Genomic DNA, 26,327 nt, shown 5'->3' on the forward strand with positions numbered 1-26,327 from the left:
TCATAGCAGGATGATCCTCGGCTCTGTGTTCCCTGAGTCAGCTTTGTTCTTTCTCATGGCTTTTAGATAAATACGCTCAAAAGGACACGCAGATATTTCTCTGCTGGAAAAATGCAGTATATTTCCTTGCAACTGCCGTTCTCCCTTGCTTTGGCTGTTTTCGGTTGTTGCTTTTTAAATCTAAACCATTTGGAGCATGCTTCGAGGTTCTTATTTATCACGGAAACAAACAGATTATTTGAAAGCCATTAGAGGACTATTATCCCAGCAAAGCTTTTCGGAGATCGATGATAGTTGACTGTTCTAAATTTGTACATACGGAGCAGTGGTGGGATTCAAATAATTTAACAACCGGTTCTCTGCCCTAATGACCGGCTGGGTGGACATGGCCATTGTGGGCGTGACCAGGGGACGTGAAGGCAGCACTCGGCCTCCTGCACCACCCTCGGAGCAAAAACGGGCCGTGGGGGGACACGCTGCCCCCCCCCCGCACCCTGTTTTGGGCCTAGTAGGTTTCCCTGCAGCCTCCTGAGAGCAAAAATGGGCTGTGGGGGAGGGCGTACCCCCTCATGCCCCGTTTTGGGCCTAGTAGGCCTCTCTGCAGCCTCCCGGGAACAAAAACGGGTCACCGGGGGGGGCACCCCCCTCCCACGTGCCCCGTTTTGGGCCTAGTAGGCCTCCCTGCACTTACCTAGGAGCCAAAATGGGGCGCGTGGGGGCTCCTGGGAGGGGAGGGGCCACCCAGCAATATAACTACTGTTTCGCCTGAACCGGCTGAATCCCACCACTGATACGTAGGCAGCTATGAGAAGGAGTTTGGGGCATTATGTAAAAATGTAAATTTTTACATATTTACTTACAGCCCAAGCAAGAAGAAGGCTCCCGCCTGCCTTTTCTGAGATTTCAGGAGCAAAGCACCTGATAAATATACCGACCGAATTGTGATAGTAAATAATTGATTCCCTCTACTAGGCAAGGCTCCATTTGCCACAAGGAGGGCAGAAAGGAAAAGCCATCGTTGCTTTAAAATATGAAGGCTTTGAAGAGGATTAAAAAGTAGACCCTGCCAAACAGCCCCCCCCCCAAGTGTGGGCTGAAAACAGCAAGGCTCAAGAAATGAATTTGCTCGGTTCCAAGTGATGCTATTTGGAGGGCGATGGTGTGTTGTCCCAAATGTTGAAAAGGAACAAGCAGCCTGTCACTAATGAACTCTGACAATCATTGTGACACCTTGCAGAAAAGCAAAAGTTTTAATTATGGGGAAGAAGCTCTGATGGCCATTTATTTTATTAAATGAAAAGAGGCTTTGATCGGTTGGCAACTTTAAATAAAGAAGTGGGGGTGGGAAGAAGTTTATCCACGTATTATTTTCTGTTTCAAGCTCCACCGCACGGAATCTGCAGAGAGCAATGACGATTTGGAATGTCTGGACTGCAGAAATGTAGCTGTTGGGAAAATTTAAGTGTCTACTTTTGATTTCAACGGGTTGATAGCCATGTTAAATTCCTTTGCAAGGCAGCCTGGGCAAACTCTGGTTTTAAGGGAGGGTAAGTCCGCTTCAGAACAAATCAAGTTGACAGAGTTGGAAGGGATCTTGTAGGTCATCTAGTCCAAGCAGGAGACCCTACACCATTTCTGGCAGATGGCAGGCCAGTCTCTTCTTGAAAGCTTCCAGTGATGAAGCTCCCACAACTTCTGAACGCAACTTCTGTTCCATTGGTTGATAGTTCTCACTGTTAGGAAATTTCTCCTTATTTCCAGGTTGAATCTCTCCTTGATCAGTTTCCATCCATTATTCCTTGTCTGGCCTTCAGGTGCCTTGGAAAATAGCTTGACCTCCTCCTCTTTGGGGCAGTCCCTCAAATATTGGAAGACTGCTCTCATGTCTCCCCTGGTCCTTCTCTTCAGTAGACTAGCCATGCCCAGTTCCTGTAACCGTTCTTCGTATGTTTTAACCTCCAGTCCCTTAATCATTCTGGTTGCTCTTCTCTGCACTCTTTCTAGAGTCTCAACATCTCAATCCCACAAGAGCAACTCCCTGGTGACCAAATTTTTCTATTGTCCTTAGAACCATAGAAATGACAGCAGGAGAAGTTTCCAATCGTGTTCAAGTGATGGCCAAGATTACATATTTTTCAGGTCATTTATGAGAGCTTGCTTCTCTGAATATTCAATGAGACATTAGCTTTGTCTCATCCCTACAAATCTATTTAGTACTCAGCTGATAAATAACAATAACACTTAGACTTGTATGCCGCTTCACAGTACTTTACAGCCCTCTCTACAGTAAGCGGTTTACAGAGTCAGCCTCTTGCCCCCAACAATCTGGGTCCTCATTTTACCCACCTCAGAAGGATGGAAGGCTGAGTCAACCATGAGTCAGTGAGGATCGAACTGTTAGTAGTCGGCAGAATTAGCCTGAAATACTACATTCTAACTATTGCGTCACCATGGCTTAGATAGTAATAGCACTTAGACTTATATACCGCTTCACAGTGCTTTACAGCCCTCTCTAAGCAGTTTATAGAGTCAGCATATTGCCCCCAACAATCTTGGTCTTCATTTTACCGATCTCGGAAGGTTGGAAAGCTGAGTCAACCTTGAGCAGGTCAGGATTGAACTCCTGGCAGTGGGCAAAGTTAGCCTGCAATACTGCAATCTAACCACTGTGCCACCACGGCTCCATAAATGCTTTATATTAAGTTTCCCCAGTTTCTAACCATGAACCAAGTGATTCATTATCACACTGACTGACAATTGCTTTTTATGATTTAATAATTAAAAAAAACGTACCCTCATCTAGTCATAGAAGCTGGAAGTCAAGCTACAACTTTCATATATGAAGGCAACTGTTGTGCCTGTCGGCCGCCGACCCCTCCAGCAGCTGAATCAGATGAAGAGGCAGTGTGGGAGCCAGAGCCAGCATCAAGGCAACCTGAGAGCTCCGAGGGGGAAGAGGGAATGGAGCTGTCAGAGATAGAAACAGAGGTGGAGCCTGGGACATCCATTAGCCCACAGATGGAGAGTCAACAGTACCCAGGTCTGGAGGTGGCTGATGAAGAAGAGGAGGAACAGCTGGGCCCAGTGCCTGTTGCGCAGATGCACAGAAGGCAGAAAGGAGAGGAGAGCAGTGGAAATCTATGGGCTGATCCTTGGGATGGAAAAGCCACCGCTCTAGTGAACCGCCACCCTAGCTCTGGGGATAAAAGGCAGGGGGCGGAGATGAATAGGTGTGGCAGGAATTCATCTCCCTGTCAGACAGACTTGTTAGCCTGCAGTGAGACAGAGAGAGAGACTTTTTGCCGGAGCTGCTGGCGCTCCTAATAAAGGAATCATTGATTTAACTACAGAGGGTTTGTTGTGTTTGGTAGCCAGGTCAGAATAGCAACAGAGGAAGAGCCCGGTGATGCAGCAGACTAATAGCCTGTTATTATCATCCAGCTGCCTGCAATTACTGCTAGTTCGAATCTCCCCAGGCTCAAGGTTGACTCAGCCTTCCATCCTTTCTAAGGTAGGTAAATTGAGGACCCAGTTTGTGGGGGCAATAAGCTGACTTTGTATAAATATACAAAAGGATGAAGGCTATTGCTTAACGCATTGTAAGCCGCCCTGAGTCTCCGGAGAAGGGCGGCATATAAATCAAATTAAAAAAAAAACCAAAACATTCCGTCATCGGTCTACCGCAGTTCTGCCGTAGCTAGAGTTGAATGGAATTCTAGATTTGGTCATTCTAGATTTTGTTGTGTTTCCTCTTGAATGTGGGTAGGAAAATTACTGAAGGTCTGACTCTCTTCCTTCGAGGGCACGCTTCGATCAGCAGTAGTATTCACTTACCTTCACTACTGATTCGCAAATGTGAGCGCACATGCCAGCTCCGCACAGGTGCAGAACCTTCCGTGCCTGTGCAGAGCTTGAAAAACAGGATGTGATGACGTCCAGGCGGGTGGGCAGAATCTCCTGCAGCCACCGCTACTGGTTTGCCCGAACCGGATAGAACCGGCTGAATATGACCACTGGCTTCGATCCAGCTTTTTGTTTCATCGCAACACAATCCTTCCCATTGACTAGCTACAGTTCAACACTGAGGTTCAAAAATAGAGGGAGGTCCCGCATCAAATCTTCCCATCCTGGGGCTTTTGTGACCACGGCAAACGAGTTCCCAATTTTCACCTGGAGCTACACAAAAAGATCTGTGGAATGGCAAACCATTAAGCTACCTCCATCCAGAACAGAAAGAGGAGACTAAATTCTTAGAAATAAACACTATTGGTCAAATGGCCTTTATTTCTCCCAGTAGGTCCTGCAGACCACATTATTATAGTGCCCCGGCCTTTGTGGCGCTAGGGAAATTAATAGATCATGTCCTCGGCGGCTCTCCGAGGAACGAGAAGGGGAGAGGCTTCCATCTCACCTTAAAATTATTTAAGCAGGTGCTGCGGGGAAAGCTATTGCTTTTATATGACTCTTCAAACGTTTACAACTAAACATTTTTTTCCCTGTGATTGAATTTTTCACAGTGCTAAAATACCACCGAGAAATATGCTTCCTATCAGTTTTATTGCTCCCCGGATGGTTTGTCAACAAACGTTGTCTCTGCTCGGACACAAACTCTTGATTGCGAAAAGAAATTTTTTGCTTGTTTTTAACAAGATGCGGCCACTCGGAAAGGCGAGGCCCAGCACAACCAGCGGGGAAACGTTAGCGCCTTAAGAGTAATACCATTTTGAGGGTACGATTTTATTAAGGCAGACGTGAGTAATTTGTTCCTGACTCTTCTATGCCCCGCGTTTTATTAAGAGTATTTTACATCTGCGGGGAAAGACGACTGCTTTATTTATTTTCTCCGCGGAAAAACTAAAAACCCTTTCATAGAGGACATAAGATATCATTTGTTAAAACAAGTGGCTTAAGACGCTGAGCTTGTCGAATGAAAGGTCGGCAGTTCGGCGGTTCGAATCCCGAGTGCCGTGTAACGAGGTGAGCTCCCGTTACTTGTCCCGGCTTCTGCCAACCTAGCAGTTCAAAAGCACGTAAAAAAATGCAAGCAGAAAAATAGGGACCCCCTTTGGTGGGAAGGTAACAGCGTTCCGTGCGCCTTTGGCGTTGAGTCATGCCAGCCACGTGACCACGGAGACGTCTTCGGACAGCACTGGCTCTTCGGCTTTGAAATGGAGATGAGCACCGATCCCTAGAGTCAGGAACGCATATATGTGCGAGGGGAACCTTTACCTTTTACCTTATTAAAACAAGAGGGAAAATGAACTAACAGGGAGATTCGGCTTATAATGTAAGATAATATAGGGTGGGGAAAGTGACTTATGATTATTTTTCACACTTACGACCATTGCAGCATCCCCATGGTCACGTGATCAAAATTTAGAAGCTTGGCAACTGACTCATATTTATGACGGTTGAGGTCTCCCGGGGTCACACGATCCCCTTTTGTGACCTCCTGGCAAGGAAAGTCAGTGGGGAAGCAGGAATCACTTAACAACCGTGTTACTAACTTAACAATTACAGTGTTTCACTTAACAACTGTGGTAAAAACGTACTTAATGTCTCGCTTAACGACAGAAATATCGAGTTCATTTGTGATTGTAACTGGAGGACTATCTTTCTAAGACAAACTTTAGGAAAAAAAGCAAGTGAGAAACCCCCATTTCCTTCCTGCCCTCCATATATCTTTAGTGTTATATACAGGTAGCCCTTGACTTACAACAGTTCATTTAGTGACTCTTCAACAGCTCTGAAGAATGTGACTTATGACCGTTTTTCACAGTTACGACCTTTGCAGCATCCCCATAATCATGTGATAAAAATTCAGATGCTTGAAAACTGGTTCATACTTATGACCGTTGTTGTGTCCCAAGGTCGCATGTGTTCACCATTCCCATAGAGCAAACACAATGGGAAAACCAGATTCACTTAACAGCTGGGTTACCAATTTATCAACCACCCAAGCAGGAGACCCTACACTATTGCTGACAGATGGCAGTCCAGGCTCTTCTTGAAAGCTTCCAGTGATGAAGCTCCCACAACTTCTGAAGGCAACTTCTGTTCCATGGGTTGATTGTTCCCACTGTCAGAAAGTTCCCCCTTATTTCTAGGTTGAATCTCTCCTTGGTCAGTTTCCACCCATTATTCCTTGTCTGGCCTTCAGGTGCTTTGGAAAATAGCTTGATCCCCCTCCTCTCTGTGGCAGCTCCTCAAATATTAGAAGACTGCTATCATGTCTCCCCTGCTCTTTCTCTTCACTAGACTAGCCATGCCCAGTTCCTGCAACCGTTCATCGTATGTTTTAGCCTCCAGTCCCCTAATCATCCTGGTTGCTCTTCTCTGCACTTTTTCTAGAGCTTCAACATCTTTTTTTATAGTGTGGTGACCAAAACTGGATACTGTATTCTAGGTATGGTCTTACTAAGGCTTTATAGAGTGGTGTTAGTACCTCCCTTGATCTTGATCGTATCCCTCTGTTAATGCAATTTAGGATTGCGTTGGCTTTTTTGGCTGCCGCCGTACACTGCTGGCTCATATTTAATTGGTTGTCCGCTAAGACTCCAAGATCCCTCTCACAGTTCCTGCTATTAAGCCTGGTTTCACCCAGTCTATATGTGTACTTTGGGTTTTTCTTGCCTTAAGTGTAAGACTTTACTTTTCTCTACATTGAATTTCATTTTGTTAGATAGGGCCCAGTCTGTCAAGATCCATCTGGACCTTGAGCCTATCATCTATGGTGTTGGATACCAAGAACTTAGTTTTGGCCTCCATTTCAGTGGTGGGCTGCTACCGGTTCGCCCCAGATCGGGCAAACAGGTAGCGACGACGGCGGGAGGCTCCACCCACCTGCCTGGACATCCTTGCGCATGCGCTGAAGCTTCTGTGCATGCGTAGAAGCATCGCACGCGCCCACAAACAAACCGGTAGTGACGGGATTTGAAACCCACTACTGCGCCGTTTGATTTTGTGGACCCTGCAGACACCCCATCTGCCAGTGTTCCCCAAAAGGTTTAGATGGGATCATACTGTCTAAATGTAGGTGTCACCTGCTGTATGCTGTTCTCTGAATTTTGCTACCAGATCCTAAGCATCTCACTTTGCAAATTTAGAAAAATCCTAGTTTTCCTTTCCTTTTTGTATTTGTGTTTGACCTCAGGGAGCTGGGGTGGGCGTAGCCAGTTCGACGTCACTTGTGTCGTGGGGCACCTGTGGTGGCCTGAAGATGGGCTCCCGGGCTCCGTTTTCAGCTGCAACGACCTCCTGCAATCGTCTGCCAGAGAAAACGGAGCTCGGGAGGGTCGTTTTCACTGGCAGAGGCACCATGGGCTGGTCCTTCCACTATTTCCAGGGTGGCCCCACAGGCCAGATCTAATTATTCCACGGGCTGGATCCGTCCCCCGGGCCTTGAATTTGACACCCCTAATCTAGATAAGTAAAGAAAAAACATTATTTAACTCCAAAAAAAATTGAGGGAGGGGGAAGACATGGCCTCTAACTACAAATGCAATTGCCCACTTTTTCTTAAGACCTTCTAGTGACTTTGCCATCTTCTTAAATCATCTTGTTCCACCGTCCCAACAGCTCACGCTATCCAGAAATTCTATAGTCCGAATCTTGTTTCCGGGATCCTTTTTACCAGTTTTCTTTGACTTCTAACAGATTTGATCTTTTTTTTTTTAAAAAAAAAAAATGATTTATATGCCGCCCTTCTCCAGAGACTCAGGGCGGCTTAACAATGTGTTAAGCAATAGCCTTCATACTTTTGTATATTTATACAAAGTCAGCTTATTGCCCCCACAAACTGGGTTCTCAATTTACCTGCCTTAGAAAGGATGGAAGGCTGAGTCAACCTTGAGCCTGGTGAGATTCGAACTTACAGTAATTGCAGACAGCTGGTGTTAATCACAATGCTATCAGTCTGCTGAGCCACCAGGCCCTTCATATTGATGAAACATATCAATATAAATAAAAATATGGACAGCTTAGAGGAGCAGCGCATATTAACAGATTTAACAGACTTTGCAAATTTAGAAAAATCCTAGTTTTCCTTTCCTTTCCCTATTTTGTTTATTTTGCACACAACAAATATTTGCATCTCGAAACTGGAACAGTATGGATTGAATTTTGTTCAAGCTGTTAACATTTCTTCTACTATCCTGCTTTTCGAGGGGGCTAAGCTACGATCTATGCTAGCAATGTTTTCTTGCCTGGAAGAGCGTGCTAAGATATTTTTTATTCAGGTGTATTTTAGGCGATTCTCAAGCTATTTTGAGAAGGTGAGGGAAAAGAAACTGATTATATTCCTTGCCCTGTTGATTCCCTCCCCTCTGTAGTTTGTATCCACTCCTCGGCCTCTGACAAGGTATCTTCCATTGAGGAAGACTTCTCAATATTATTGGGTCTGTCAGAAGGTTGATATAGGGAAGTTGAGATGATACTTCTCTATAGAACAGCAAATCGTGGTGGCTTCGGATATGGTTTGGATTGGTTTGTCTCATCTTTTGGAAAGCTAAAAATTTTATGCATCGAATACAGATCAGTGGTGAAATCCAAATTTTTTTACTACCGGTTCTGTGAGTGTGGCTGGGTGGCCATGGCAGGGTGAAGCTCCCACAACTTCTGAAGGCAACTTCTGGTCTGCTGGTTAATTGTTCTCACTATCAGAAAGTTCCTCCTTATTTCTAGGTTAAATCTCTCCTTGGTCAGTTTCCATCCATTATTCCTTGCCTGGCCTTCAGGTGCTTTGGAAAATAGCTTGACCCCCCTCCTCTCTGTGGCAGCATCTCAAATATTGGAAGATGCTATCATGTCTCCCCTGGTCCTTCTCTTCACTAGACTAGTCATGCCCAGTTCCTGCAACCGTTCTTCATATGTTTTAACCTCCAGTCCCCTAATCATCTCGGTTGCTCTTCTCTGCACTTTTTCCAGAGTCTCAACATCTTTTTTATAGTGCGGTGACCGAAACTGGATTAGGTGTGGTCTTATTAGGGCTTTATAGAGTGGTCTTAGTACCTCACTTGATCTTGTTTGTATCCCTCTGTTAATGCAATTTAGGATTGCATTGGCTTTTTGGCTGCCGCTGCACACTGCTGGCATATGTTATGGCATCATTAATAATGGTCTAAAATGTAAACTTTAATTGGGATAATTTTATATGCTGGAATCCCTACTCAAGCTGAGATGTGGCTGGACTGCGGGAAAGGGCTTGGAAGTATTTAGAAACAGGCAACAAGGTCAGGTTGGTTTATTGCAGTTTTCCCAGGAATAAAAATAAATAAGTAAACATTTGGGTTACAATCTTCCAGAACTTCATAAATGTTGATCTGAAGAGTGAAATTTAGAAACAGTAATGACCAGATACATCAGTCTTAATTCCCAAATGAATGCATAGTTTATTTTTCCAGTCAATTTTTTTTTTTAAAAAAAATCCTCTTATTTCATGGGAGGTAAATATTAGAGAATGTATAATTTTTCTCATCAGCAAAATAGGAAGTCAAAGTTTCATTTTTTTCCCCCTTCTCAAGCACAACATCCAGAAGCTTCTTCCAAGTAGAAATAAAGTTGGACATACTCTTTTCTTCGATTAGAGCAGTTAATTTAGCCATCTCTGCTAGTCCCATCGGTTTTTCTAGCCGTTTCATCCATTGTGGGAAATTAGAGTATCTTTCTACTTTTATTGGTTCGATTTATTTTATTTATTGGTTCGATTTATATGCCGCCCTTTTCCAGAGACTCAAGGCGGCTTACAATGCGTTAAGCAATAGCCTTCATACTTTTGTATATACCTGCTTAGTAGGGCTTTCGCCCCCCCCCCCAGCGGTGTTCTTTTTTATACAAAGTCACCTTATTGCCCCCACAAACCGGGTCCTCATTTTACCTACCTCGAAAGGATGGAAGGCTGAGTCAACCTTGAGCCTGGTGAGATTTGAACTTGCAGTAATTGCAGGCAGCTGGTGTTACTTAACAGTGCTTTAGTCTGCTGCGCCACCAAGGCTCCTTCGCTCCCTTTGTATAGAAAGCATTCTTGCTGCTGTCAACATATACAACAACAAAGTTTTCAGATTGTTTTTCAGGTTCCTTGTCCATCGAGCCTAAAAGAAAAACCTCTGGTTTAATTTTTATATTCACTTTAAGAATTGTGTGTATTAAAATAATGAATCTTGGCCCAATATTTCTTTTGCTGTATCACAAGTCCACCAAAGTTGGTAAAAAGTTCCCTCCTTGCATTTACATTTCCGACATATATTTGAAACACCGTTGTACGTCTTTGACAATTGATCAGGTGTTAAAGTACCAATGTTTCCAGCCTCCAGAGGGCCTCTAGAGCCTGGGGAGGCCATTTTCGCCGTCCCAGAGGCTCAAAAAAAGCCTCCAGACCCCGGAGAGGGCAAAAACATACACAGACACTGCTGTGGTACAGGAGGCTGACTAGGCCATGCCCACCATTGCCACACCCACCCAGCAACCAGGCATAGAACCCCTTGCTAAAATTTTTGAAGCCCACCCCTTCCCCAAATCCTTTGCCCATTGAATCATGCACTGTTATCACATGTTAATGGCATGTCTTTCTAATGAAATGTAGTTCAGAAAGGAGGGAAAAAAAGGGGTGTTATGATCTCGGCATAATGTAAGATGTGAGAAGGGTTGGTTGATTTTAAAAGAAATGCACTGAAAACCACCTACAGTGTGACAACAAGTAGTAGGATAATTACTGAAAATGAAGTCTTCTCTGCCATGCATTTCCTTGAACATCTGCTGTTCCATATGGAGTCATAAATATTTGCTGCAAAATAGCTTTTAAAAAAAAACCAAAAGAAATCATCACGGCATTAATATGGAAAGGCTGAATCTGCCAAGGAAACTCAAGATCTTTAAAATATTTTTTCCCCCTCTAGGCAAGTTTCACCTACCCTTATGAGACTAAAAAAAAAAAAAAGTAAAAAAAAAAATCAGCAAACAAATAAAAAACTTAGTGGGGAAGAAAAACAAGTATCTTATTTGGTCTGAGAACAAAAATTGAGTTGATGAGAAAGTTTGTGCCTTGAAACAAGGGGGGTGGAAAAGTATGATTGGACTGCAAAGTTTTGAGGAGCCTTTTCATAATCTGGAGTCCTCTTATTTTGTTGGACTATATTCTCCATCATTCCTAAATTAATATCATTGTAGACCATGGTGGGTTTCAAAAATTTTTACTACTGGTTCTGTGGGTGTGGCTTGATGGGCGTAGCATGGCTTGGTGGATGTGGCTTGGTGGGTGTGGCAGGGGAAGGATACTGTAAAATCTCATTCCCTTCCCACTCAATACTGCAAAATCCCCATTTTCTCCCAATCAGCTGGAACTCAGGAGGCAGAGAATGGGTGGGACCAGTCAGAATTTTTACTACCGGTTCTCCGAACAATTCAAAATTTCCGCTACCGGTTCTCCAGAACTGGTCAGAACCTGCTGAAACCCACCTCTGATGTAGACCCATTTCAGGGGTGAAATGCTACCGTTCACATCACTTTGGGCAAACCAATAGTAATAAAAGCTACTGGTTCGGGCAAATTGGTAGTAAAAAAATGCTACCGGTTCGTTTGAACCGGTATTTCTGACGATCAGCTGTGCCGCACGATTTATATTCGCTATATCCTGCTTTCTAGCAAATCTAAATTGTGCGGCACAGCTTTTTCCCCCCTCGCTATTCTACTTACACTCTTAAGCCTCCTTTTTCCACATGCACTGCGCATGTGCAAATCTCAGAGGTTTTCACCACTGGCCCATTTGATGATACTTGTGATTCAGTACACCTTGGAAGATTACCAAAAGGTTGGTATGTAGGTACATAATAAAGTATGACCTGTGAATGAGGTTCATATTTTTCACTAAACCTGTAGAAGAAGGTGAAGCAGAAGTGGGGGCAGAGTCAAGAGAGGAATCGGACTAGAATCCTTACGTTCCCTTAAGAAGTCTAAGTCCAGCCCTTCTGCAGTGGCGCAGTGGTTAGAGAGCAGTACTGCAGGCTACTTCTGCTGGTCACCGGCTGCCAGCAGTTTGGCAGTTCGGGTCTCACCAGGCTCAAGGTTAACTCAGCCTTCCATCTTTCCGAGGTGGGTAAAATGAGGACCCAGATTGTTGGAGGCAATAAGCCGACTCTGTAAACCACTTAGAGAGGGCTGTAAAGCACTGTGAAGAGCCTTGATAGTACAGTGGTCTACGCACCCTGTTATTAACACAGCTGCCTGCAATTTCTGCTGGTTCGAATCTCTCCAAGGCTCAAGGTTGACTCAGCCTTCCATCCTTTCTAAGGTAGGTGAAATGAGGACCCAGTTTGTGGGGGCAATAAGCTGACTTTGTATAAAATATACAAAAGTATGAAGGTTATTGCTTAACGCATTGTAAGCCGCCCTGAGTCTCCGGAGAAGGGCGGCATATAAATCAAATTAAAAAAAGAAAAAAAGTGGTATCAGTGGTGGGTTCCACCCGGTTCCACCGAGCCGGTAGCGGTGACAATATGACGTCACCGAACCAGTTCTGCCCCTGCCCCCCCCCAATGATTCAGAATCATTGATCCTGAATGGTTCAAGGTTGACTCAGCCTTCCATCCTTCCGAGATGAGTAAAATGAGGACCCAGATTGTTTCGGGGCAATAGGCTGACACTCTAAACCAGTTAGAGAGGGCTGTAAAGCAATGTGAAGCACTATATAAGTCTAAGTGACATTGCTATTCTTGAATTCCGTTGACCCTTATCTAGTGCCAGTTTAGTGCTGACCCTTAGTTGACTAGATTATTGAATACAGGCAAGAGAAATACATCAGCTTAACTGGAACTTAATGTGTGGGCCTGATTCTTCATACTTGACAAAACCTTCATGTTTGACTTTGGCTCAGCAAGTTGTGTAAACCTAGCCTTTGAAATCAGTTCACACAACATTACATGATCTATGGTTAACTAAATGGTGGTTTATTCAACAAGCTACGGGTTTGTTCATATCAAAATCAGCCAATTTCCACTAATGCTAACCATCAGTAATTTTCCAAGGTGTAAAATAGAAAGATGTTTTCCATCACATGCCCTCTGAGATACAAAGGAATGCAAAACAGGTGGCCTACCATTGAGTTTCCTAATGTTTCAAATGGTTTGTTATTATTGTAAGCACCTTGGATTTAGAGCTAATCTTTTTATTAAATGTGTATCAATACTTATGGCAAACAAAGATTGTTATTGTAATTTATTCAGTAAATATCAGATGAGCTGCAAAAATTCAGACAACTTCTGGAAGTCAGCATAGAGTTAAAAAAGAACTTCCAATTCTTGACTCACATTTAATCATAATGTGGATTTTTGCAGTTCAGAACTGACAGACCTAGCATATTGCAACCCAGTAATACTACTAGTGCCCAGTGGCTCAGTGCCCAAGACACTGAGCTTGTTGATCAAAAGATTGACAGTTCAGCTGTTCGAATCCCTAGTGCCGCGTAATGGGGTGAGCTCTTGTTACTTGTCCCAGCTTCTGCCAACCTAGCAGTTCGAAAGCACGTAAAAAATGCAAGTAGACAAATAGGGACCACCTTTGGTGGGAAGGTAACAGCATTCCGTGCGCCTTTGGCGTTTAGTCATGCCGGCTACATGACCATCGAGATGTCTTTGGACAGCGCTGGCTCTTCAGCTTTGAAACAGAGATGGGCACTGCCCCCTAGAGTCGGAAACGACTAGCACATATATGCAAGGGGAACCTTTATCTTTAATACTATTAGATGTAAAGACATAGCATGCATGCTACAAAAGGGGGCTTCATCCACCCAAGTATTCATGTTAGAAGGTACAGTTATTCGGGTTTGACTAAAACACACAAATACTTTTGTGAAGGTTGGAATCTAAAAAGAATAAAGGAACCTCTGCCATTTTGAGCCATGTTGGTTTACCTGTTAGTTGTTACTAAGCTAAGCTTAGCACAGGGGTTTGCAACTTTAAACACTCAGAGAGCCATTTGGACCCGTTTCCCACAGAAAAGAAAACACCGGGAGCCACAAAACCCTTCCCGTGCCTGACTATTTCTTGAGCGGCCATAAAACTAGCATATGTAGTTGAATTAAACCTTCTGTTTCCTTCTGAAACTTTTCTTTTCTTGGATTTATTCATGGTTGGCCTACCGGGGGTTGAAAAGCTCAATAAATCGCGTGCCAGCGGGTGTCGCACATTGGCGGTTGTGATGCATATTTTGAGTGACAGGGAGCCACAGCAGAGGGGTGAAAGAGCCACATGCGGCTCCAGAGCTACAGGTTGCTGACCCCTGGTTTAGCAGCACCTTCTAGAGTCCAGACTGGCCCATTTAATGCATTCATGAAAATGTGTGGCTTCTTTGATTTTCGCGTAGTGCAGTCTGGACTAAGATGATATATGATCCCAACTAATTGTGATTTATTGAACAAACTACTTAAGCAAACCATGGGTTAGGACAAAACATGAAGCTCTTCCCAGGAGGGATTCCTCAGAAAGCAGACTTTCTAAAATGGCTTCCCTGAGTAATCTGGAAATTGGTTTCTACAAGTGCACAGATGCTGCTGCATCTATTATTTATTTAAGTTTCACATATGAAATTCGATCAGAAAGGGGGTGAGTCATGTGGCAAAGGATTCACATGTGGCAGGGCAGTGATCTTCCTTTCCAGCTGGTGGAATGACAACAGCCCACAGCCCTGTGTTAATTGGATTTCCAGTAGATTAAAAGTGTCCAGTTGATTAGGAGTAGTTGACTCCAAAGCACCTTCACTCAGGTGATGCTGAAGGATTTGCTATTTGAACCGAATTTTGATTTGCATATTTAGAATTTGGTGTACCAAATGATTTAAAAAAAAAAAAAAAGTCCTTAACCTCTAAAACTGAACTGCTACTATTTATTTCATTTATTTATTTATTTATTTCGAATTTATATACCGCACCTTCTCCCGAGGGACTCAGGGCAGTGTACAGCCAGATAAAAAGCATACAATACAAACATTAAAAACAATTAAAAAGATATATATTAATTTGGCCCCAATTTAAAATAACAAACCAATTAAAAATATTTTAAAAATATATTAAGCCAGCCCGGCTTGTTGAAAAAAGAAAGTTTTAAGGGCACGGCGGAAGGCACCGAGGTTTTGGAGTACTATACTTCTTGTATTTTCTTGCTATTATTTGTTACCGTGTTTCCCCGAAAATAAGAATATTTTCCAGTTCCTTTTATGCTGATATTTAAACGCACCCATCAAGAAATAATAATAATAAGGTCTTCTTTTTTTTTTGAACCCCAAAATAAGCGCTTGGCCTTATTTTCGGGGAGATCTTATTATTTTGGGGCGCATGGAGCAAGACGGGGTTCCTCTTGCCGTCTTACCTGATTTCAAGCTCTGTCTCCCTAACCCTAAGGAGAGGAAATGGCGCATGCATTTAAATATTTTCAGGGAGGGCTTATTTTTGGAGGGTGGCTTGTTTTAGCGCATGCGCTTATCAGGGGATGTTTTATTTTCAGGGAAACATGGTATGTATTAGTTTAATCAGCTGGGGAACAATAGTTAGTCATCTTTATCTGAGATCAGACAGTAAGAAGGGTTGGTTGGATCTGGCTAGCATTTGGATGCAACACCATCCAGGAATATTATGGGCTAGATTGGGAATTTGAAAAACAGCCCTGAAGAAAACAACAGCAAATGACTTCCATACTAGGTGCTATCTGAGCTAGGTGGTTTTCTTTCAGAGGTTTCACTACTAGCACTGATGATGTTACCTAGTAGGGTAATGAAACGCCTGCAAGAAAATGACCAAGCTCAGAGAGCATCAAGGTTCCCCCATTACAACCCTGAGCTATAAATATTTTCCTTTATTGACTTCCATATTGTTGTCAAGAAGGTTGTATCCATGAAGCAATCAGGAGTCGTTGGCTTCAGGCCATCTACTTGTTTTAAAAGTACAATAAAATAAGTTGCTTTCACAAGTATTTGTGGAACGGTGGTGGCGCAGTGGTTAGAATGCAGTATTGCAGGCTAATTCTGCTGACTGCCAGCTGCCGTTTGGCAATTCAATCCTGATGGTCTCAAGGTTGATTCAGCCTTTCATCCTTCCGAGGTCAGTAAAATGAAGACCCAGATTGTTGGGAACAATATGCCAAACAGCTTAGAGAGGGCTGTAAAGCATTGTGAAGCAGTATATAAGTCTAAGTGCAGGGGTGAAATGCTACCGGTTCACTCCGGTTCAGGCAAACCGGTAATGTTCTTCTCCAGCTACGGACCCCAAAGAACGCAGCACACACAAAGTCTGTACAAACCTTTATTTACTAATTAAGGACTACTAATGAGCTTTCTTAGTAGTTGTTCGAACACAAGTACAGTTTAAATCAGTCTTTTCTAAACAAGGGCTGTTAATTTAACTTCATTAACAGCCAACAAGAATCCAAAGAATAATAACTCAGTTCTGAGTTATTTCAGATAACCATAATCTTACTGTGGTTGGCAGAATGCCCAGAAGCAGTCTGCAGGAAAACTGACAAGAGAGAAACAAGAGCCGAATCAAACGTTTCTGGAATCAAGACACAAAGGAATATGAACAAAGTTGTTTCCTGCAAATTGCATCAGTCTTCGTCCTTCCTTAAATAGGCTAGGGGAGTGGCCAATTAGCCCCAAGCCTTACTCTCGAGAAGACCTCCTCCTGAGGAGCCACTCCTGCCTTTTAACAGCTCTGCGCGCTCGTGCATCGAGAAGAGGCTCCTCCTCTTCTTCCTCTTCACTTATGGGAGCTTCTGGAGGTTCTGAAGGCCCTGGCTGAATCCCCGCCTCTGGCATCAGATCTTCTCCAGCCTCCTCATTGTCTGACTCGAGCGCCAGCTGCACAGGCTGCTGGCGCAGCACCACACCAGCCTCCTCGCTGTCGGAATCAGCTACTAACTGCACAAGCTGCTGACAGGCCGCAACAGGTAGTGATAAAAACTACTGGTAAAAAAAAGCTACCAGTTCGGGCGAACCTGTAATTTAAAAAGCTGTCGGTTCCTCCAAACTGGTATTTCCAACGATCAGCTGTGCCGTGCGGTTTAGCTTTGCTAGAAAGCAGGGTTTCCTGCTTTCTAGCAAAGCTAAACCACGCGGCACAGCTGATATCCCCCTCTGTTCTACTTACCTTCCCAAGCCTCCTTTTGGCGCACACTGTGCATGCATCGCCAGCAAACTGGTAGCAAACCGGTTCAGATTTCACCACTGTCTTAAGTGCTATTGCTATTTGGGCCAGATTGATTTTTTAATTTAATTTCCTCCAGAATCAACCTCAAGTTCCCTTATTGTTCTCCCATAAAATGGGGAATAGAACTTCTCAGTGGAGTGGCAGAGAACACACTTTGCAGTCAGAAAATGCTGATTTCTTCATCAGCTCCAGGTGGAGTTGAAAATAATTCAGTTGCACTTGGAGAATTACTGATTTCCTAATATTCCTCGGCAGACAAGCCGCTTCCTATTTTTCCAAAGCATATTTGGCTAAATTACTGAAGGAGTGAGAAAGATAATCCAATAGGAGAAGAATTCATCAAATGACAATAACGACTCCAATTGTGATAATTAGAAAAGCTTGCTGACCTGAGAACGGATAAGAAGTTACGAGATCACAGCTTGGATTAATTTGATTCTCTGTCCTTTCTTCTCTTAGTTACTCACCATCTCATATCCCTTCTCCTTTTCCGAGACACCTCAACAGTTCCCACTCCTTTGAATGTGGGTCTTCACCCACACCAAGCTATGCTTCAAACTAAAAGAAATCTGTTGACAGTGTGCGATGGCATCAGATTTTTATTGTGCCCAGTTATAAATAGTTATAATTTTCGGCGATATTAATCCACACGGAGGTAAATGTCATGACTGTATAAATTATCTAGTCATCGTTAACAAGGATTGGGAGCACATTCGGCATGTAAATTGTCATTTTACATTCTACGTGAATAGTTCTCCTTTGGCATAATTTTGTAGCACGGTCTTGCCATTTCCTAAAAAATTCGTCTTTGTTCTTTAAAATAAAACCCTTTTGACATGAGTCGCTCTGTGTGGTATCACGTTTCCCAACCTCATACCGTGCAGATAACATGGGACACCCAATACCCAGAGTTCTCATTCTTTGGCCATGAGGGTTAGATGTTTGGGAAGTTTTAGTCCCAACACCTGGAGAAGGACCAGGTTTTAGCAAAGCTTGTCCAAGGAACTTGTGATGTGGGAGACAACCAGGCTGAGAGAGGGAGGGGTCAAATGCATCATTGGTTTGGAATCCTTGGCAACTTCTGTGTATTACTAAGAAAGGATAATATTTTTGTAGGGTTGATATGAGGGGTCCTTGGTGCTCTCTGAGGTTGGTGGTTTTCTTGCAGAAGTTTCATTACCCAAACTAGGTAACATCAGTGACTGTTTGGGTAATGACTGTTTGGGCAAGCTCAGAGAGCACCAAGGATCTCTCATGCTCTATGTATATCTCCCAGCGACCGGTAAGATCCCACAGAGTTGGTCTCCTCCGGATCCTGTCAGCTAAACAATGCCGGCTGGCGGGCCCGTGGGGGAGGGCCTTCTCTGTGGCTGCCCCAGCTCTCTGGAACCAGTTACCTCCTGAGGTCCGGACCATCCCCACCCTATTGGCCTTCCGGAAAGCGGTGAAGACCTGGCTTTTCCAGCAGGCCTGGGGCCGTTGATCTCGCTGTTGCGATCTGGCGAGATCCGGCCATGAATGGTGTGCATGGGCTTTTAATGTTTTTAAAAATGTTTTTATAATGTTTTTTTAATAATTTTCCTATGTTCTTTGTTGTATTATTTTTGCTGTAAGCCGCCCAGAGTCCCTTGGGAGTTGGGTGGCATAGAAATTTGATAAATTAAATTAAATATCTGAAGTGTCTCTCTCTCTCCCCCCTCTCCCTCCCTCCCTCTCCCTCCCCCTCACTTTCTCTCTCTCCTGCCCTCTCCCTCCCTCCCTCCCTCTCTCTCTCTCTCTCCCTCCCTCCCCCCCCTCTCTCTCATGCACCTGCCCAGTACCTTTTATGCTGGTATTTAAATGCACCCATCAACTCCATTGATCTTTATCTAGAAAGGCAAAGACACTTGCATTGCGATCTTAAATCCCCTTTCCTTGGGAGTAAGCATCATTGAACTGGATTGGGACTTACCGGGACTTAGACGGGATTTTGAGCCGCCTCGAACCGATAACCGATGCTCACGCTCCTGCAGATCGTAGGAGCCCCATAGGGAGTCACCGTTCAGACGGTGAAGGCCTCTTTCGAGATTGAAATAGATTTCTTGGACTGCTCAGATCGTTCGTCTTCTCAGGATGCGATTTCAATCAGAGGGGCAACAACATGATGAATCGTTTGACAAGACTACTGCGTTTCCGTTCCCCTCCCTTCCCGCTCGCAGAGGCTAAAATGTAATACACTTCACGCACACACATACCTCAGTCCTTCGCGGCTGTTACGGACTTTAACATGCAATGTGACCTTGGCCAGCCAAAGGGTGTTTGGTTAGCACAAAATCTTAATCATGAGAAGTCGTAAGTAGGAGTCTTCTTCTTTACTGCCCCCTTTCCCTCCCCCCCCATCCTCCAGCCCCGGGCTTGGAAATTTATGGTTGTGGGGACAGGTAGGATATGAGTAGTAGGCCAAATGGAGTACAGGGTTATCTCATCTCTGTGAAAATGGCTCTCGGAAATCGATGTGACCTCTGCTAGGCTGTCACCGTATCCCCACCCTTGGTGTCCTATTTGTCTTTTTGGTCAAGAGCTCGGATCTGGGGGGCTTGTCTCCCTGGCTCTCTCTTGGGCCAGATTATCAAAATGAATCATGGCCTGCGTGGCTGTTATATTTCTATTTATTTCCCTGCTGTTGACTAGCCGGGGTGAAATATGACTTCTGTTTGCATTTGATCCTTACTGCAGCCACTGGCACCTAATTTAGCTGTGTCTATCTCTTTAAAGAAGACTAATGCTACTTTGGAACTTCAATCTGCCCTACCTTAACGTTACCAGCCATTGACTCTGCGGCTGCCGCCAGCCGATATGAATTTTTGTATGGTCCATTTTTGTGGCGTTACTTTCTCCTTGCTCGGGATTGCGAGGTTGTTTTAAGACAGCATGCTGCTCCAAATCCATTTCTTACAAACCCTCTCTCTTTCTCTCTCTCTCTCTGTCTCTCTCTCTCTTTCTTTCCTTCCTTCCTTCCTTCCTTCCTTCCTTCCTTCCTTCCTTCCTTCCTTCCTTCTTTCTTTCTTTCTTTCTTTCTTTCTTTCTTTCTTTCTTTCTCTTTCTTTCTTTCTTTCTTTCTTTCTCTCTCTCTTGCTCTCTCTCTTGCTCTCTCTCTCTCTGTCTCTCTTTCTTTCTTTCTTTCTTTCTTTCTCTCTCTCTCTCTCTCTCTCTCTCTCTTGGTCTCTCTCCTACCCCTCCCTCTTTCTCTCTCTCTCTCTCCCTCCCTCCCTCCCTCTCTCTCTCCCTCCCTCCCTCCTCTTCCCTTTCTCTCTCTTCTTCGATTTACCTTACTATTTTGCTGTTTTAGGGCAAAGCAGTTAAGACAGTATCCATTTTTAAAATTATTTGCATGAAATATCTAAGTAACAACACACACACACATAATTATAGCCTAATAAGGGAAGAGTGTGTGTTGTTAAGATTGATTTTCAAAAAGATGTGAAGTAAGATTATTATTTTTTTTTTAAAAAAAAAGAGAGATAATCATAATTGGGAGGTCAGGCAAAACAGAATAGTTAAACCTTTATCTGAAATATTAACTGTAGTGATATTACAAGAAGCGGAATCTTAGCAACCCAAAAGAATCTGCTGTAATGTAGACTGAACCATTCTAAACAATGGTTGCTCAGAACATGGGGTAGCTTACATTCTTAATCAATCTTAAAGAGTAATATGGAACTACAAGTACCAACAACCCCTGCTAGCATGGCCAGTAATGAGGAATGCTGAGAGGTGAATCCAACATCTGGGCAGGGGGTTGGACTAGAAGACCTGCAAGATCCCTTCCAATCTGTTATTCTATTCTATTCTAATTCAAAAAAATTTACTACCGGTTCTGTGGGCGTGGCTTGGTGGGTGTGGCAGGGGACGGATACTGCAAAATCCCCATTCCCTCCCCACTCCTGGGGCCAGCCTGAGGTGGTATTTGCCGGTTCTTTGAACTTCTCAAAATTTCCGCTACCGGTTCTCCAGAACCTGCTGAATAGCACCCCTGATCTGGAGAGCTGTGGATTCTCCGCCTCTTATCTACAATGTGGCTACAAACCATTGAGGACGTCTTTAGAGCTTCGACATTCACAAGAAGCATTATCACTTGCTCGGTGTATATTTTATAGCCTAGTCATTTAAAGGCAAAAACCAACTCACATAATTTCATGGTTTCCTCTTAAATCAGGTTAGGACAGACCACCGAAGGATGTATAGAGTGAAGTTTCAAGTGTTGAATTAAATGTTTTTGGAAGGTTTCCAAAATGGGTGTCAGAGCCTGATCTGCTTGAGCAATTGCTTTGGTCCCAGTGATCTAGGAGAAGACTTTGCAAACATCTATCTTGGATCCTTATTTCATTTAATTTTACATTGCTGTCCAAGTCTCCAAAAGATGCTGAAAGGTCACTCTAGCCTGTAGTTTTATTTCCCACATTGTCAAATAGTACCCTGGAGGTCATTTATATGGTGTCTAACATCCTTTTCATTTCTCGCACCACTTTTAAAAAAATCGTTTCACTATTATTAATCATTTTAAAATTGTTGGAATTTCTTGATAGAAATGTACTGCTTAGCTGTGTTGCTCAAAAAGGAATGAACCAATGGAATTCTAGTGAATTTAGAATTTCAGGTGGATGGTTATATAAATCAAATAATTAAATAAAGAAAATACATGGCTCCAGTGGAGATAATGTATGAGGCATGGTGACTCAGTGGCTTAAAAGACAATGGAGAAGGTCTGTGCTCTGCTGGTTCAAGTCCTGTCACCATGTGATGGGGTAAGCTCCCGTTCCTACCTCAGCTCCTGCCCACCTAGCAGTTCGAAAGCAATGCAACTGCAAGTAGATAAATAGGTACCACTTCAGTGGGAAAATAACACATTCCATGCTTTGCCATATGCTCTACACTGCAGTGTGATGACATACTGGCCACATGATTGCAGAACAATTGCTGTATGAGAAGTCATTAAATGAGGACTACCTGTATGCAGAGGTACATTATCTCCAATAAAGATAAACCCGAGTTTTTCCAGGTTTTACTCTGCTAGTCGTAACCGACTTTAGGAGTCAGTGCTAATTTCTGTTTCTCTGTTTCTTCAGACAGTGCTGGCTCAGTGGCCTTGAAACAGAGATTATCACTGACTCCTAAACTCTGCTATAAAACTCAGATAAACTCCTTTACCTTTACTGGAGATAATGTAATTCTGCATACTGATAGTCCTCTTTTAATGACCACTCATGCAGCAACTGTTCGATGTTATTGCGGCACTAAAGACATGGTATTTTTGACTGGTCCTTGAACTTCTGGCTGTCCCAGCACCCCTGTAGTCATATGATTGGGATCTGGGTGCTTGGCACTTGGCAAAAGTGGCTTGTAATTTCTAATTCCTCTCGATAGCTGTTGTTTTTCCTAGCGCAGTTTACTGTAGGAGTGGCAAAGACAATTACGATTACCATTGTTGTCTTTGTCACATTTTTTCCATTACTCTGAACTTCTCTGCAATCTACCCTTCTCAGCTGGAAAAAAAAACCTCTGCGGAGGAAGTGCTTCCTCAGGTCTCGGGATTTAATTAAACAAGTGAAGCTGACGGAGCTACAAATCGCCAACGCGGTGATTGTGTAACGAAAAGATTGGCCATTTGCACAGATGGTTGGCTTACTTCATCACAGGATAAGTGCAAAAACTCTGCATTCCACCTCAAATTCTCACTTCCTTTGAAAGAAATTTTGGCAGTCAAATTCTCTTCTGTCTTAATTGGACGAGAACTGGCTGGGGAAAAAAATTGCAGGAGAAACTTGACATACCAATATGCGATAAATCGAGCCTTTGGGTTTCTGCAGAATCATTACTGGGAACACAAGCAGGAAAACAGCTGTGATGTTTTGGTTTCTATGTAGGCATCATTTAAGGGTCTGATGAGCCACTGGGAAGACGGAATATTGGAATAGATGGTTTGGGGCAAATGTCTTTGTCAGAGTATATCCATGAAATGGAATAGGGCATAGCAACAGGTCAGCCAATGAGGGCTGTTTGGTAACTGAAACATAGTACTTGTTGTATGGGACCATAAGAGACAGTTTGGAGCCTGGGTGTGACTTAACTGTTCTGTATATAAGCTTAAAGGCACTAGCTTCTCTCTTCTCCATTTTGCCTCCTCCATTTTTATTTTTATTTTTTTTGCCTTCTCCATTTTGTGCTCCCATTTTGTGCTGTGTTTGTACTTGCTATTTCTCTTCTCTACAAAGTGGAAAAACCTACAAGGCAGGGGTGAAATGTTACCGGTTCGCACCAGTTCGGGGCGAACCGGTAGTAATAAATGCTACCGGTTCGTCTGAAGCGGTATTTCTGACGATCAGCTGGGCTGCGCTAGAATCCTGCTTTCTAGCAAATCTAAATCACGCAGCACAGCTGTTCCCCCCCTCCCACTGTTCTACTTACCTTCAAAAGGCTCCTTTTTCCGCATGAAGCGTGCGTTTGGTGCGCACTGCACATGCGTGCACAGTCTTCTAAGTTTTTTCCAGTCTTAAATGTTGACTTGAATTCATCATTCATTCTTTCAATTTATAGCCCGAGCTTTCACTCAGACTTTCAAGGTGGGCTATATACCCCTCTCTTCTATTTTTTTCCTCCCAACGAACAACCCCTAGTTAGGTTGTGTTGAAAAAGTGACTGGGGCTGAAGCAAGATGAGAGCCAGTGTCCCTCTGATGCCAGTTTCACCATCTTAATCCCATTCTCCATCATCGCTTGTTACTCCTCAAGTTACCAGATCGCTTTTAACTCCTCTTTTGTCTCTTGTCTTAACAGAAGAAGTCCAGATCGCCATCCCAATACTCAAGCCAACCCTAGAAAAGGTCCAACTGGCCGGGCAGACTTTGCCCCCTGGATTTCCAGCACCATTCCTCTTTGCTGATGGGTTGTCTTCAGTGGAAACTCTATTAACCAATATTCAGGTGAGGAATTCTCTAACGCTATATGTAAATCCATAAAGGAGAGCAAGAATTTGTTGTGTTTAGAATAGAATAGAATAGAATAGAATAGAATAGAATAGAATAGAATAGAATAGAATAGAATAGAATAGAATAGAATAGAATAGAATAGAATAGAATAGAATAGAATAGAATAGAATAGAATAGAATAGAATAGAATAGAATTCTTTATTGGCCAAGTGTGATTGGACACACAAGGAATTTGTCTTTGGTGCATAGGCTCTCAGTGTACATAAAAGGGCAAGATACGTTCATCAAGAATCATAAGGTACAACACTTAATGATAGTCATGGGGTACAAATAAGCAATCAAATCATTCTAGGAAACAATCAATATAAATCATAAGGATACAAGCAACAAGTTACAGTCATGCAGTCATAAGTGAAAGGAGATGGGTGATAGGAACGATGAGAAGATTAATAGTAATGCAGACTTAATGAATAGTTTGACAGTGTTGAGGGAATTATTTGTTTTGCAGAGTGATGGCATTCGGGGGGGAAAAACTGTTCTTGTGTCTAGTTGTTCTGGTGTCCAGTGCTCTATAGCGTCGTTTTGAGGGTAGAAGTTGAAACAATTTATGTCCAGGATGCGAAGGGTCTGTAAATATTTTCACAACCCACTTTTTGATTCGTGCAGTATACAGGTCCTCCATGGAAGGCAGCTTGGTAGCACAGTGGTGGGCTTCACTTACCTTTGCTACTGGTTCGCTCGCTTCTGCGCATGCGCAGATCATATTTGATGATGTCTGGGTGGGTGGGCGGAGCCTCCCTCCGCGGCTGCTACCGGTTCTCCCGAACCAGGGTGAACCGGGTAGCAATCCACCACAGTGGGAGCCATTGTTTTTTCTGCAGTTCCAATTATCCGTTGAAGTCTGTGTCTGTCTTGTTGGGTTGCAGAGCCTCCTCTCTTCTTGCATTAATTAGATGTTCTCGTTTGAGGGAGATTTCATCTTGGTCTGCTTTTTTGTTTTTTGTTTTTTACAGGGGTTGCTCAAAGTCGCCGTAGATAACGCCCGAGTGCAGGAAAAGCAAATCCAGCAGGAGAAAAAGGAACTAAAGATGGAGCTTTGCAGAGAAAGAGAATTGAGAGAGAACCTGGAAAGGCAGCTGACAGCTGAGCTGCAAAGCAGAGGTAATCTGAGAGAGAGAAACATTGATAGGAAGAAATGTCTTACGGTCCCAAATGTACTTTTTCGAAAAGCAGCTGGGCTTTCTTGTTTTTCTTTGAAGACGTTTTGCTTCTCATCCAAGAAGCTTCTTCAGCTCTGACTGGATGGTGGGGAAGGGAAGGATTTATATTCCTTGCAGACAGCTGGTCATTTGCATCCTTTTAGAGAGTCATTAAGGCCTCTTGGAGGTTTATCTGTGTCCTCAGGGTCGCCTCAATGACTCTCTAAAAAGAATGCAAGTGACCAGGAATATAAATCCTTCCCTTCCCCACTATCCAGTCAGAGCTGAAGAAGCTTCTTGGACGAGAAGCGAAATGTCTTCAAAGAAAAAACAAGAAAGCCCAGTTGCCTCTTGAAAAAAAAGCACATTGGGACAACCATAACCTGGATGAGTGAGAATCTCCATAGACAAATGTCTTACAGCATCTTCCTTGTCCTGCCTTAAGGGAAGTCTATCCCAACACCAATTCTCTTAAAGCAAAGCATCTCCAAACTTGGCAACTTTAAGACTTATGGACTTCAACATGCTGACTGGGGAATTCTGGGAGTTGAAGTCCAACAAGCCTTAAAGTTGCCAAGGTTGGAGATCTCCTGCTCTTAAGGAACACGGGGTTAATAACTCTCATGCTGGCTGAGAATTTAGGGAATTCAACTGGATTTAATGGACAGCAATGATGCTGCTTTGCGAACCTTTGTTACCAACTACGTACCGTGTTCCTCCGAAAATAAGACCCTGTCTTATATTTTTTTTAACCCCGAAATAAGTGCTTGGCCTTATTTTTGGGCAGGTCTTATTATTTAGGGGCACATGGAGCAAGATGGGGCTCCTCTTGCCGTCTTACCTGATTTCCAGCTCTGCGTTTAAATATTTTCGGGGAGGGCTTATTTTCAAGGGGAGGCTTATTTAAGCACATGTGCTCAAAAGCCCGATTGGGCTTATTATCAGGGGATGTCTTATTTTCGGGGGAAACAGGGTATAT

The 26,327-nt window shown here is 43.5% G+C and overlaps 1 protein-coding gene across 1 annotated transcript in view; it reads left to right on the forward strand.

Moving 5' to 3' along the window:
* DACH2 (dachshund family transcription factor 2) overlaps positions 1-26,327 on the forward strand; it is a 322,657-nt gene that overhangs the window by 285,599 nt on the left and 10,731 nt on the right. The window contains exons 9-10 of the mRNA XM_070951865.1: positions 23,998-24,143; positions 25,163-25,310. Of these exons, the coding sequence (XP_070807966.1) occupies positions 23,998-24,143; positions 25,163-25,310 (294 nt within the window). The remainder of the gene's footprint in view (positions 1-23,997; positions 24,144-25,162; positions 25,311-26,327) is intronic.

This window comes from Pituophis catenifer, unplaced genomic scaffold (assembly GCF_029215685.1).
Source record: "Pituophis catenifer annectens isolate HBS135680 unplaced genomic scaffold, rPitCat1.0.hap2 SCAF_11, whole genome shotgun sequence".
NCBI classification, from domain to species: domain Eukaryota; kingdom Metazoa; phylum Chordata; class Lepidosauria; order Squamata; family Colubridae; genus Pituophis; species Pituophis catenifer.